We start from the raw sequence: 14,749 nt of genomic DNA on the forward strand, positions 1-14,749 counted from the left end.
ACAGCCACACCCTGGCATATGTGTACACGTGTGATGTAGGCTGATTACTGGTATACACTCTTTTAGAAACTCTCATGGCCACAGACGGGCCTATAATCCATACCCGCTGGGCCTAATCTGCTCTTCAGATTATCAGGGAGCAGCTAAACACCTGGTCCCACAGCATCCTGGAAGAGGCCAATAATATCAGTGACTCTGAGAGTAAGAGCACGTCACGTCCCACTGTGTTTGTTTTCTTGACAATGACAGGAGTGGTGTTAGAGGTATTCCCATCCTTAATTACAATCTCAAAACCACTGTGGAATTTACATGGTTAATACATTTTTAAAGGGATAGTTTGATTCTCTGAGAAATACTGTCTTTACTTGCTGAGAGTCAGCTGGATCAACATCACCCTCACATCTGTACAGTACATATGATGCTACAGCCAAGAGACAGTTTAAAGAAGTATGAAGGAGGACCTCACATAAAACTAGGCCATCTCTGCAGTAGAACGACACAAATACTTTTCAAACTGGTGCTACATGACCAGAGAAAAATGAGAAAAAGTGCTTTTGATCAAGAGGTAGAAAACCTACAACTACCAGAATGCTATGCTCCTGCTGGTGGGTGATTAATGTGGTATGTGAAACAATGGTGGCCGGCCGGGTCTCGTATCATAGTTTGTACATGATCTAAAACATGTTTCTGTAAAACACTGAGGCAAGAAATATAAAACTCAGTAACATAATCTTGATTTATATATGATCAGCACTGCCTAGTTTTACCGTTTGATATGATTTCGGCTGGCAACGGGCAATCACAGGCAATACGAAAATGTGGAATTACAGCCTGTAAATTCGAGTAACAGCCCCAAGAGCTGGCGAAATCCTCCAAATGACATTAATGAATGTCATTTGGAGGAGTTTGGTGACTCTTCAGCATCAGCACAATAAAAAAATAACACAAACTGTGGAAATAAATGATGTGTACAAAATATGTAGCTGGTCGAGGTGGAGCTACTGCTACTGGCAGTTTCACAGACTGATAATGTTTTTTTGCCGGCTACATGAAATCCTAATTTGAAAAATAACCACTACAACTAACTACAGCTGCTAGTAACAAGTTGCATGAATTAGAAAGTACTTTAAACTTGTGCTAAAGTACAGTGCTTAACTCTGCATTTTATATAAAACATTTTATTTTTGTTCATGTTACAATTTGTTATTGGTAATTTACACAGCTGCACGGTATGATAACACTGTTAAAATGGTTAAACAGTTATCAGTATAAAAAGAATATGTTCAGATATTGAAACATTTGAGACACACATGATTTACATCCTACCACTGTTAATATCTTCAAAGTTATTTACATGACAAAACACTGTGTGGGGTGATTGGCCGTTTGTCCAGGTGGGAGATGGAGGACGTTGACAAAAACTGTATGCAGACACTAAAAAAAGCATGCATAGAAAAGTACAACTAAATATGCAGTTTGCAAAAGGCATGACACTGTCACAAAACTCTGCTTCGCCTGTATAGACCTCTAAAATAAGCGCAAAGAATGTAATGTAAACAAGGAGCTAGGACATGATCTACGTGTCTGATTCTGACGGTCACACCGGCCGACAACAATCTAAAATCTACACTTCGTAATCAGCTGCAGCTGTGAGGGTCCACTCAGGGGACAAGAGGGATTAAGCAGAACAAGTCCAGAGAGGAACATGTGAGAAAACCAAAGAAAACACTGAAATTAGTCTGTCAGACGGTTTTTCAGATTGAGGAGCAGGATCACGGCCAAACAAGTAGTCACAGGGCAGATAATTTTTTTGTTGTTTTTTTAAGAATTGCTGGTAACCTTTAGGTTTTTTGCAGCAGGAGACGCAGCTTGAAGTTGTCTCTCTGAAGAGCACATGTTGTTTATCAGCTTGCTTTTCCTGTTCTTTCAGTTGCATTACATATGACATCTGAAAGCAGACCATTTGATCAAATCCCTGGGACGCTTGGCCTGCAGCATTTTTCCACTGAAACGTGTTTTCACTTATTTCTGAATTTCAGAGCTATAGAGGGTTCATGCTCTCTGCCTTTCCTCCCATCACCACTGTTTTCACTTTGTCATGTCTACCACGCTGTACATTTACAAACCAAAAGCGTCTGATTGATGGAGCCGTTAAAAAGGCAGAAAAATCACCTGCCAAGAGAAAATAGCTGGGATAACGTTCAGATTGTGAAAGGCTGCTTTTACATTGACGACCAGCAATAGTATATACAGTAGCATTACATTTGGCCACCTTAAAGGAATAGTTTGACATTTTGGGAAAGCATGCACCTGTTTGGCTTAACTTAGCACAAAGACTGGAAACAGGTGGAAACAGCTAGCCTCGATCTGTCCAACACTTACTAAAGCCACCTACTACCACTTTTAGCTTTTTTGTTACCTTTGACAGAGTCAGGCTAGCTGTTTTCACCCAATTCCAGTCTTTGTGCTAAGCTAAGCTAATGGCTGTGGCTTCATATTTAACGGACTGATATGAAAGTTCAATATTCTCATCTCAGTCTTCGGCAGAAAGGGAAAATGCTTAGCTTATTTCCCCAAAATGTTGAACTATTCATCCGCTGTACAATATTTTACAAAGAGTTGATCCACTGATGTTGATTATAAATTGTAAAAACAAGTCATAGAGACCACTAAGTTTTGAATTAAGATAGCACCATTGACTAAAAAAGAGCAACTTTCACACCTCTCTGAGAAAACCTAATAAGTACATTTCACATATTTTGATTATCTTAATATCTTAAAGGGAACCTATTATGCTATCTTAAGGTCCATACTTATATTTTGGGTTTCTACTAGAACATGTTTACGTGCTTTAATATTGAAAAAACACTTTATATTCCTCATATTGTCTGCGCTGATTGGTCAGCATTTCCAACGCTTAAGTATCTCAATGTCTCTGCACTGTCATTGCAGCTTGGGGAATGACTGTAACAAAGAGTAGCAGCAATTTCTCCCTTTAAAAATCAACAGTAAAACATCAAAACTGGACATGATCCAGAAAAAATACAATTCAAAATTTGGGAGATAATGACAACATTAGTAACCAAGACTACATGTTCCATGGTTTTAGCATGTAGCTACATGTAGCAGTGTCCATGCAGCTGGGAAATGACTGTAACAGAGTATAGCTGCACTTTCTATCATAACCAATAAAAGCCTCTAAATCCAAATTTTACAACCTGGCTTCTTCTAGAAGGAAAATGATTGGAAATTAGGGAAAATTCATAACACAGGCAAGAAAGATTACATCTTTCCCTAAAGTTAGCATGCAGCTACATGTAGCAGTGTACTTGCAGCCAGAGAATGACTGTGTAAAGCAGCCCCATCTCGCCTTAAAAATCATGATTAAAACCTTCTAAACACAACCAAACGTGTTGGTGACTATGATCTGAAATTGTGGAGAAAGTAAAAAAAACGGCAACCAAAATTAACTGTTTCCCTGATGTTAGCATGATAATCTTAGGTTCTTGCAGTGGGGTAATGCCTGTGTTTAGCAGCACTTTCCTCCTTTCAAAATAACCAATAAAAGCTTTTAAACACAAATGGAAAGTTCCAGCAGGAATATGATTCTTAATTGTGGGGAGAAATGTACAACATCTGCAACCAAAGTTACATGTTTTCCTGATGTTAGCATGTAGCTACATGTAGCAGTGTACCTGAAGACGGGAGATGACTATAAAAGATTAGCCCAGCATTTTCCTTTCTGAGAAATTATCCCTTAAAGCTTCTAGGCATAACCTGAAATGTTTAACTGGAATATTATCCTAAAGTGGTGAGAAATTAACAACATCATGTAGCTACATGTAGCTATGTGTTTGCATCTGGGGAATAACTGTAACAGATTATAGCAGCACTTTGTACTATAAAAAATGCTAAACGAACATCTTCACAACCAGGGAGAAATGAAAAAGTTAGCATGTGAGAAATTAGCATATAGCAAAAACATTACGTAGCGGTGTAGGCTACGTAATGTAACCACTTGCAGTAGTGTACCCAGAGCAGATGGCCATATAAAAAAAAAATCTGCTTTTCTTAAAAGTAAAAAATGCTGGAAACAGAAACATTGGAAACATTGCCTGAAGCCTGATGTTATTCCTGTGAGAGTTAGTTTTTGCTCACTGTTTTCATACGTTTATCTCGTTACTCGAAATTTTGGCCACGTTTGATATGAACATCCGACACTGTAAGATTACACATATGACAGAAAACAATGGAAAGCATAATGAGTCCCTTCTAACTAGCAAACTAACAGTAGTACTATATACAAATTCACAGTTTTAAGTTCTTCCCTTTAGGAATGGACATATATGACATGATGACACAAATCCGATTATTCCACTAAACAAAAGTACTACTGCAGACAGTATTGTGATGAATATTTCAAGTATTAGGATGCGGTCCAGTTTTCCCTAAATGGGAGACATTCAGTCGATGAGCAGCAAACACTTGATGTCACAACCAGCTCACTCAGTCAAGAGAAGGCACAAAGAAAAGAAGGAGGAAGAGCAGTCAACACCTCAGTGAGAGACAGAGTTGGTCGTTTGGTCGAGAAGATAAAGAGCAGCGTGCTGAAAGACAGTCCGTCTTAAGCAGTCCATGAGCCCAGAGTCTTGACAGGGAGCTTCACTTTTTTTAATATAGAGGCATGTTTCTGTGCAGCAAGAAAAAGTGTGTCAGTATGCAGTGTGCACATTGTTTCTATGTATTAAGTGCATCTAACATACACACTAAATGCCATCATGTGTTTTAAGTTTTTTACAAATATAATATTTCACTTGTGTCTAAAATGATCGCAATTGCGCAAATAAAATTTGTCCTTACGCTTTTGAAAACACTTTTTTCTATTGTGATTTGTGAGGCTGCAATATGCAGTGGGCCCACCAGCGATCCAAACTTTTAAAGAAAAGCCGTTATTTGCTGTTGTAGGTGAGAAGATTTGGGAAAACAGCTAGTCTGGCTCTTTCCAAAAGTAACACATTTTTTGTGGTTTTGCAGGGGGTATGTGCTGAAATATTTCTTGATCTGGAGCAATGACTTCAACCACTCCTGGCCGAGAAAAACTCCAGCACATCACCCTTTAAAACAGCAAATTGTTGTTTTGTTTTTACATTTTGGTTTTTGTGCATCTTGAAGAACAATTTGTAATATGTTACTTTACAGATGCTGGTAACTCGATTTTGTTGCCCTTGAACAGAGACATGCTAGCTGTTCCCACCTGCTTCAAGTCTTTATGCTAAGCTAAACTTGCAAAGAGTCAGATGTCTGTATGCTAAATATGAAAGAGGGGAAACTGCCAGCCCGCCAGAATCTGTCGAAAGATAACAAACCCAAAAGTACCTCTAAAGGCAGGAGACGTAACATAGCAGTTTCCTCTGTTTGCAGGCTTTACTTTAAGCTAAGCTAACTGGTTTCTGTCTGCAGGTTAAGATATAACGTACAGATATAAGAGTGATGTCAATCTTCACATCTCAGTTTCAGGAAAGCAAATTAGTGTATTTCCCAAAAATGTGAACTATTCCTTTAAGTTTCAAGTCACGCTAACTGTATGTAAATCATAAATCATAAGTCATGTAATTTAAATGTTTAAATATCTAATAATAGCCTATGTCTTATTGTCATAGTATATCTAGCTGGCTAGTGAGGTTTCACTAATCATTATATTAACATATACGTAACTGAATGCTCAATGTATTTCTATCTTTTCTGTCGTGTATTCATATATATTTTAAAGTTGGGTGTTTAAAATTACAAGAGCTAAATCCATTTTGTCCTTAGTTCCAAATGCATTACATAATAATTTGTCCCCTTTCCCGAAACTGTTGATGTATTTTTTTATATCAGTGGTATTGATTGTAAGACCAGCGGTAAGACCATTTATATCTGCCACGATTTCCTTATTGAGAGGTTCATATTGACTTCTAAAAGTTTTGCTAAATCTTTGGGTACATGTAGTAACTTGTAATTGAAATTAAAAAACAGCTAAGAATCATAAATGAAGAAAAAATACCTTTTTGTTCACAGGAGAGATTCATGTATGCGCTGAGGAGCTCTCTCTGCGGGTATCAACGACCCTGCAGCAGATAAAAACACAGACAAAAACATATTAGATTTCAACTTTCTAGTTTAATTAGTGTCATTATTTACTGCACAAAGAAGTGCCTACAACTACACTCTGGCTCATCTGGCATGAAGAATCTCCATGGCACAGAGAGCGGTGATCTACAGCCAGATACGACTTAAAAACAACCACCACTTTAACACACAGACACACTGCCATTGCCAGACTGCTGGCAGACGGAGGAATGTCTGCGTCTCCTAATGGTCCTGTCTCACTGTATCAGCTCCGGGCCTGATTGGTGAAGATTTCAGAATGATAAATCTGTTTCCACACTGGTTTGGCAAAGGCTTGAAATCTTCGTCTTCCTCCAGCTTTCACTAAACAAACTAATCCCTTTTTCATCACAATCTTGCCAGACTCCTGTATCTCAACCTCACTTCCCCTTTTCCCCTCACATCCTGGTGTGTTTGGCCCATGTGTTTATCTCATTGCAGTCTAAAAGGAAAAACATGAGAGGCACTCACGCTTGATGATGCCGTACGAAGTCTGCAAACTGCCGGTCCTTCGCGTAGAGCTCAATAATGCGTATCCTGTCTTGGATTTCCTGTAGAAACACATGTTATCAGTCGGGAGGGAGCATTACATCACAGGCAGATAAACAGTAAACTGAACAGGCTGCAGCTCAGTCAAAACGTGACATTTTACTCTCAGAAAACAAAAATGCTTTCCTATGTAAGAATAAATAATGCCAGCTGGTGATAGAGCAAGTTTACCACCTAAAATTTTCCAAGTCTTGAAGAAGCACATCTTCTACCTGCATTTCAGTACAACTGTATAAAGTTTTAGTTCTAAAATGAGTAAAGACATCTACATGAAGGACCTAGTGTACATCTTTATTAGGTTGGTTAAATTTAAAACATCTTTATTCTCAAGGTCAGATGATTAAGCTACCTAGTATCATAGTTAAAATGAGCCCACCTACACCATTAAAGTCATGAATACATAAATGCATTAAAAATCATAATCTCTTCTCGTCTTTAAAAAAAAAGTGGTATATATGATGCTAAAATGGGCCAACTGCATATTGAGTTATTTTACTTTTGGTAATTTCTGTCTAAGTGACAAACGGAGAAAACAGTTTTGTGAAATTGGTCCAGCACTGGGAGAGACTGCCACAGTTGCAGCAGTGCAACAGGCTGCAACATTATCCCTGCGAGCAATTGTGCATCATCAGTTTACGTCCACTAAAAGTGCTTGTTTTTTCCTACTCACAGGTTCAGATTGTTATTATAAGTGTCTAACAACATTACGGAAAAGATCCTTTAGATAATTTAAACATTCTTTACCTTTTGCTTATCCAATCTGTTTTTTATTGTATTTAAACAAGTCTTGCTGAAAACAGCTAAATATATATGTTTGCCAGTCAACATTTTGCTGGATAGTGAGGATAATGGTGTAAAACAACAAGGCCCCCCATTCTACAACAGCAGTATTGAACACTGGTACATTACTCTTTATAGGGCCATATTACATGTACTGCCTTCTAAATCGTGCTCTCTACTGACTCCTGAAATTTTCAGTAGTTGCAACATTTACAACTTAGATTAATCAATCCCTTAAACATTGTTCAGTGAAATTGCTTTTAAAGGTTTTGCTCCCTTATCTTGGTGTCAGCTACAGAGTCACCTTAAACTTAATCTTAAACTAGACTATTTTTATTGTGAAGCACTTTAAGCTGCATCCCTCATTTGGAAGGTGCTTCAAAAATAAGGTTCATTATTACAATTTTTATGAAACTAGATTATATCATAAGCATGGGAGTCTGTAAAAAAACAGGATTAAGGACCATGACCATTGACCACTGAATGCACGTCTGCAAACTGATCACAGCTAACTCAATTGTTTGCTGTATATTGGCTGTTTGTTTTAAGTCTGTCGCTTGTGTTTTGTATGGGAATTTTTTGCCCTGTTTGTTTAATCTTGCTGTTGTGTTGTTAGCCTGTCTTTTATGTGAAACTTTTTATGCTGCTGTCTTACATATGACTTACTTGAAAAGAGATTTTGAATTAAAGTGGAAATATTTCATGTAAAATAGAGGTTAAGTAAACTATAAAGCAGTGGGTAGCAGCCCACACTCACCTCCTTGGTGAGTTCACTGTTCTCATAGATGTGTCGTATCTCTTCGCTGCTGAAGTCAGTGGAGGCCTCGGCGCTGGCACTGCTGTACACAGGAGCTTCAGGGTAGCGGCGGTAGTAGTGGCTGTAGCCGGTGGTGGCCTCGCTCTCATACATGGGGTTGTACTTAGTCGCTCTCTCCAGAGACGGGAGACTTTCTGCATGCCTGCGGAGCAACGTAAAAAAGTCAGACGCAGCGCGGAGGCATGATGATAAACAAAGCCACACATCACATAGGAAATTGAGCTGCAGTGACTAAGAGTGATTAACCTTCATTAACCTTGGATAAGCCCTTTTAGTTACTGCCTGCATCCAGATGATCAAAAACCCTATTGTGTTGGGTGTTTAAGGCTTTTTGGAAATAGATCAGCACCATATCTGATCAGTTAACTGGCTTAGGTCAACAGTGTTTCTCCAAAGGCTGCTCTGGGAACCACGCCAGACACACACACACACACACACAGATAGATGGTAAACAGATACTTTGTGTGTCTTTGTGTCTGTAAAAGAAAGAAAAAAAACAAAGGAAGGATTAAAGCTGGACAGGAGGAAATAGATACCAGCCCACAGAGAGACGGGTGGTCCTTCTGCTGTAAGTGAAGAGGAGTAAAGGGACAGTGCTGTGGATAATTTTGGCTGTGTCACTGGGGATACAGTCATGGGATGTCTCAACTTATTCAGTCCTCTAAAGAAAGTAACCAGACTCCTTTAATCTTAGAAGTATTACGTGGAGGGGAGAAAACTTCAAACAGACTGAATTTAAGCGTTTCTGTTCACTATCAAACAGTAATGTAAGCTTTGTTTATGTTCAGGAGTAAAGTTAACAGCTTTTGCCGGCTGATAAAAAAAGAATCTGACAGTTTCAGTCTTCACATGCTGTTCATTTTACTCAGCAGTGTGGTGTAGGTTATGTGTATCTGTGACTGTCACAGTCTTATATACTGTATATATTATATTTTGTTCCTGCTTGTTACGCAACTTAAACTAAACAGCATACTCAAACCCAGGACTGCACGTGTTTTTTGGATGCAAATTCTTATGGGTGCATCTTTATATCCAACAAAAATATTCTGGCTCTCTTGTGCATTATTTTGCGCACATGTTAAATTCAGCCTGACATATTTGTTATCTTTGGAAACATTTAAGATCTCCACTAGAAACTGATGTACAGTCAGGGTACAAGCTACACAGGAGCCAGGGGGAGTTTGGCTCCTCGTATTATATCTTATTAGAAAACATGATTTGTGACAATTGTAGAGGGTCTCTAATATTTACATTATGTTATTTTTGCATGCATTTCTGTTTTTCTGTAGCTTCGTCCTCATGGATCATGTGTAGAATTAGGCTGTTATTAATATTAATGTATGCTGGTTTGTTAATGCATGACCCTCACATTTAATCACTTAAATGTACCTAGATATAATTGTGCTCATCATTAAGTGATGGTTAATTTAATCACTGTTGATGAGGACACCATTTCTTGTAGGGAGCTTGGCTTGCTGTGTTTCATTTAATGCGTATTCTTTATTGTGATATTGCGATGCATGTAGAGGGAAAGCAGAGAGAGAGGGGATGACATGCAGCAAAGGGTCGCAGACAGACATGCGAAAGCTTGACAGGCTTGACAACAGTAACCGAGGCTGGCAGAGCCCAGTGCAGGGTTATCCACCACTGTACTGATAAAAACACAAAATATAAATTCAAAAACTATTGAGAGGAACAATGAGTGTGAAATGGATTAGATATCAGATCTAATTTGGCCATATGGTGTGTGTGAGGTTTTTCTTACCGTATGGGGTCCTCTGACTCATCCTTGTCATATTGATCCCGTAAAGTCCTCGCAAGGAAGAAGATAACTCCCGAGGCCACCAATAGGAATCCAGCGACGGAGGCAATCGCTATGCCGACCACCAGCGGCTCAGATACGTACTCCTCACAGTGCTCCCCCCTGTACCACCAGTTCTCCCCGACACGACACCTGAGGCAACAATGAAACTTGTCAACTAAAATCGTTTCCTCTCAGAAACAAAAACTGAACACAGACTGAATCCTTTTTTAAAAAGCATTCAGGGAATGGTAGAAAAACATAATTTTTATTCTGTGTTAAGTCATGTTCGTATTTTGTTTTGACATAGTTAATAACTATTATAATGTTCTGTGCGTGCTGTTAAATCATTAATACTCTGTTTTGGAGTACAATAAATCTTTGTTTGTTCCCTGTCTCCATGGAGCGATGCAATACTTTAGGTTGGACGGCGTGAAGTAAACAACAATCCCGCAGCATCTGGAGCTGCCTGCATGTTTTATGATGCGGTAGAGGGTGTGAAACAAAGGTTAGCACTCATCTGGACACACAGCCTCCTATCTGTCTGCTCATAATTATTCAATTTAAAAGTGTGCCGCATACAACAGCCTGAAGTGAACCAGAGGACATGTTTCTGTCACAGATTTGGATTACTGGCGCATCATCTTACACACATTAACCCATGCAAATGTCTGTTTGGACATGAAAACACATGCTGAAAACACACACACAGCATAATTGGAAGCTTTAGAAATGTTTTCGATAATGACAGAAATAAAAGAGGGGCTGCAACAGCATATAATGAACAATATTTCACCAAAGAAAAATGTGATAATATGCGTCCTGGAGCTAAAAAATAAATCACATATTTAACAATTCAGAGTAATTATGCCTCCACAAATGGTACTCATTGTTCTTTTTTTATGTATAGTATATTAAATAGGCCATAATCAAAATTAACACAGTATACTGCCAAAGGTTTGAGTGCTGCCTCAAAATGTTGATATGGTTTTCTTTAAAACAATTTTGATCTTGGCCAGAAAATATAAAAGTTTGAAGATAAATTGATTTTTGCAGCCAACTAAGCTGTAAAACTAAATCTTTATTCCATGTTATTGGTTATGATTGTGATTTTTTGGGGCCAGAGCACGTTTAACACCCAAAGTATGAGGAGTCAAGCAAAATAAATTATTTTGGACAAATCTCTGGGACGCATTGGACATCACTTTTTCTCCAAATGACCAACATTCAGCCACACAGCCAACTTTAAGCTGAGAATCCGCCTCCTGCATGAGCTGCTGAGAATCTGTTTCTGTCATGAAGCATTGACCTCGCAAACCTGCAAAATTAGACACTCTTTCCCGGCACACACACACACATGAAGATCACTTCCCACTAATCCCCACCCACCTGCAGATGGCTCCCTGGCCGGGGATGATGTCACACTTGCCGTCATTGAGGCAGAAGTCGGTGCGTAGCTCACAGATACTCTGACACGGCAGGCCGTCCACGCTGAAGTAGCCAGCATTACAGACACACTCCGCCTCGCCCGACCACTTGTTCACCTTACACTCCGCGTACTCGTTACACGCCTGGAACTTACAGGGGTCGGCCTTGTCACCTGGAAATTAAATGAAGTGTCGACTTCAGAGCTTTCAAATGAAACTGTCACAAGCAGGTAATCATGTATTGGTCAGTGTTTAAAAGAGTAAATATCTTCACCTCTATTATCTCAAAAGATCATCAATATGAATAATTTTAATTCCAATTGTGAAAAGGTAACAGACTTAAAGGAATAGTTCAACATTTAGGGCGTATGCACTTATTCCAATTCTATTCTATTTTATTTATTCATTTATTTGTTTATTTGTTTGTTTGTTTGTTTATATTTTATCTTATTTTAATTTATTTTTTATTCCTAGTCTACCAAGAGTTAGGTGACAAGATTGTCCGTTTCTCTGAATGTAAGATGTCTATATTGTGAATGTGTTTCTCACATAACAGTGTTTGTCAGAGGGGCATATTGTAGCTTATTATATAGTCTTTTTAATGACTGCTGGAAGACAAACTTACATATGTGTATTTGGGTTTTTGTTTTGTTTTTTTATTCACTAGGATGCAAGTCAAATTTCCATGAAAATTGACAATAAAGTATAATTTCTATATTTTCTGTCTTAACTGATACTACTTTCAAGTCTGTACAATAAATGTGAAGATACAACCAGCAGCAGCTCATCTTAGCACAAAGACTTAAAACAGGTGGAAACAGCTAGACCAACTCCATTTGAAGGAAACAAAATTCTCTCTCTTTCCAGCACCTCTAAAGTTCAGTAAATTGAGACTTTTACACTTTAAGAACAAAAATAAAGCCGAGCTAACTGGCTGCCGGCTGTGGCTGTATAGTTACCATAAGTACAATACAGACATTAAAGTAGTATCTTCTTTACTCTTTGTAGTAAAGTAAAAAGCACATTATCCTTTCTAATCCCCTTTTATACCCCCGTTTGAAACATACCTATCTTCCAGTTAAGTTTCACGACTGCATCTTGCACAGTTGTGATGCTCTACAGTAACGAAATCAGTCAACGGACATATAAACACATGGTAAAGTACTCAAAACTGCTTCTGTGGTAGTTCTCAGTACAATAAGTGTCTCCAGGACCACATTTTGCTACATTTACACATTAACATAGAGAGACTTGTTGCACAAAATGTTCTGTACTCTAGTTTGTTTTTAAAAAATGCTTGTCTAAAATATTTTTCACCAAAATAGATACACAGCCAAAACAAAGGCCCGTCTTCTTTCTAATGCAGCCCTTTGCAAACTGGGATTCTGCATTGTGCGTTAGCTGTGACCCAGACAGCGTCACTGATATCATAAATAGCTGATTACAACTGATGATGCTCTCATACACAGAAGTCTGGAGATAGATAACACACCAAGAATTTTTCTTCTTTTTAAAGAGCACAGAAAATGTTAACCTGGCTGCATAAGTGAACCCAATTATCAAAGATGAAGTCAAGATAATAACAAACACACTGTGAGAAACCAGAGCTGCACACGGTGATCAGTCAGTCGCAGTGAGAGTTAATGTGTATGAGTCAACTTGGCTGCAGTCCAGGGAAGCCCTGATTATCTCAAACCAGCTGATGTGACCGTGACATTCGCCTCTAAGATCAATAAGAGTCACGAGAGGGATTCAGCAGCTGTTTTCCCTGGCCTCTTCACACACTAACACGTTGTTCAATACCGACTCAGTGAAGTCATTTTACAAAACAATGTTCTGAAATTACACCTAGTAAGGGAAAAGTTCAGCCTTTTGGGAAATATGCGTCCCTCCTGAGAGTCAGATCAGAAGATCAAAGCCACCATCATGTCTGTGCTTCAAATATGAAGCTGGAGCCAGTTTCATTAGATTAGCATAAGGACCGGATATAAGGGAAAACAGCTAGCCTGGTTATATCCAAAAGTAACAAAATCCGCCTACCAGCATCTCTGAAGCTTAATAATTATTGCCGGCCTTACACCAAATGGCTTTTCAAGCAATTTCACTGTCACAGTCAACTTTTGCTAAGAAGTGTGCCTTGGTATTTTTTGGTTTTGTCAAAAAAAGTCTCAGCTCTCCCTCCTTTTTTTTTCGGTCATCTTATAGTGTGTGACTAAAAACTTGCACTTTCTTTAGATGTCAGAGGGTGTCAGACTGTAGCCTTTGAAAGTATTTTCAAAGTCCTCTAGTGTATGGTAGGCAGAAATGGTTATATTTTTTTTGTTTCAAACAACGATTTGTGGTTACCTTTGGACAGCCAGGCTAGCCGTTTTCTCCAGTTTGCAGTCTTTATGCTAAGATAAGCTAACTGTCAACTGGCTCCAGCTTCATATTTAACATATAGACATGAGAATGGTATCAATCCTCTGATCTAAATCTCTGCAAGAAATCCAAGAAACATATTTCCTTTAACAAACATCTGACATAAGCTTCAAACTATCACAGTTGTTCTTGATCAAACTTCTCCCAAAAACACGACAGTGTGTATCGGTCAAAACCTACCTGACTCAACATCCAGTGAGTACTTATCGATGGCCAGGTTCATGGTCTGGTAGGCTGTGTTGCAGAAGTCCTCCAGGATCAGATACACGGTGCTGGTGACACTTTGAGGCACAGGTTTGCCAAATTTCATGCGGCTGTTGACCACAATGCTCCCATTCCTGAAGTTCAGGATCTCCAGGTTCTCAAAGTTGCTGAGGTTGGACTGCAGGTACGGCACAAGCTGGGGAAAGATTGAAAAAACAGATAGTTTGACATTACAACCCAGAAGCTTTATCACTAATAACAAAGAACAGTAAATGTGAGAAATTTACCAGCTCTATGAAGCGTTGCTCCAAAGCTTTGTACTCTGGGGAGCTCTTGTTAAAGAGGTCGTCTGAGAAGATCATGTTGGTCACCCTCAGGCTGAAAAACACCATCAGGGCTCGTCCAGGGTTCACAGGCATGGCGAGACTGACTTGATCTGTGCCGTGCGCTACACCAAACGGGAAACCAGTGCTGCCCTCCTCTGTGTGGTTGGTCAAACCATAACCATAATGGATCACATCGTAGTCCTGGTCTCCGATGGTGGCATCATCTAAGCCTCCATTAGTGGTCTGGATCTGATGGGTAAAAAAGATGAGAGAT

At 39.0% G+C, this 14,749-nt stretch overlaps 1 protein-coding gene across 1 annotated transcript in view; it reads right to left on the reverse strand.

Annotated features, from left to right (window-relative positions):
- Positions 1-789: 789 nt before the first annotated feature.
- impg2a (interphotoreceptor matrix proteoglycan 2a) overlaps positions 790-14,749 on the reverse strand; it is a 33,081-nt gene continuing 19,121 nt past the window's right edge. Inside the window, exons 15-22 of the mRNA XM_042494777.2 lie at positions 14,437-14,724; positions 14,126-14,345; positions 11,487-11,697; positions 10,062-10,250; positions 8,237-8,438; positions 6,622-6,701; positions 6,047-6,110; positions 790-4,690 (exon numbers count right to left, since the gene is read on the reverse strand). Coding sequence (XP_042350711.2) covers positions 6,068-6,110; positions 6,622-6,701; positions 8,237-8,438; positions 10,062-10,250; positions 11,487-11,697; positions 14,126-14,345; positions 14,437-14,724 — 1,233 coding nt within the window. The 3' untranslated portion in view covers positions 790-4,690; positions 6,047-6,067. The remainder of the gene's footprint in view (positions 4,691-6,046; positions 6,111-6,621; positions 6,702-8,236; positions 8,439-10,061; positions 10,251-11,486; positions 11,698-14,125; positions 14,346-14,436; positions 14,725-14,749) is intronic.

The sequence above is a fragment of the Plectropomus leopardus genome, chromosome 10 (genome assembly GCF_026936395.1).
Source record: "Plectropomus leopardus strain MGB_pleo_1.0 chromosome 10, ASM2693639v1, whole genome shotgun sequence".
Taxonomy (NCBI): domain Eukaryota; kingdom Metazoa; phylum Chordata; class Actinopteri; order Perciformes; family Serranidae; genus Plectropomus; species Plectropomus leopardus.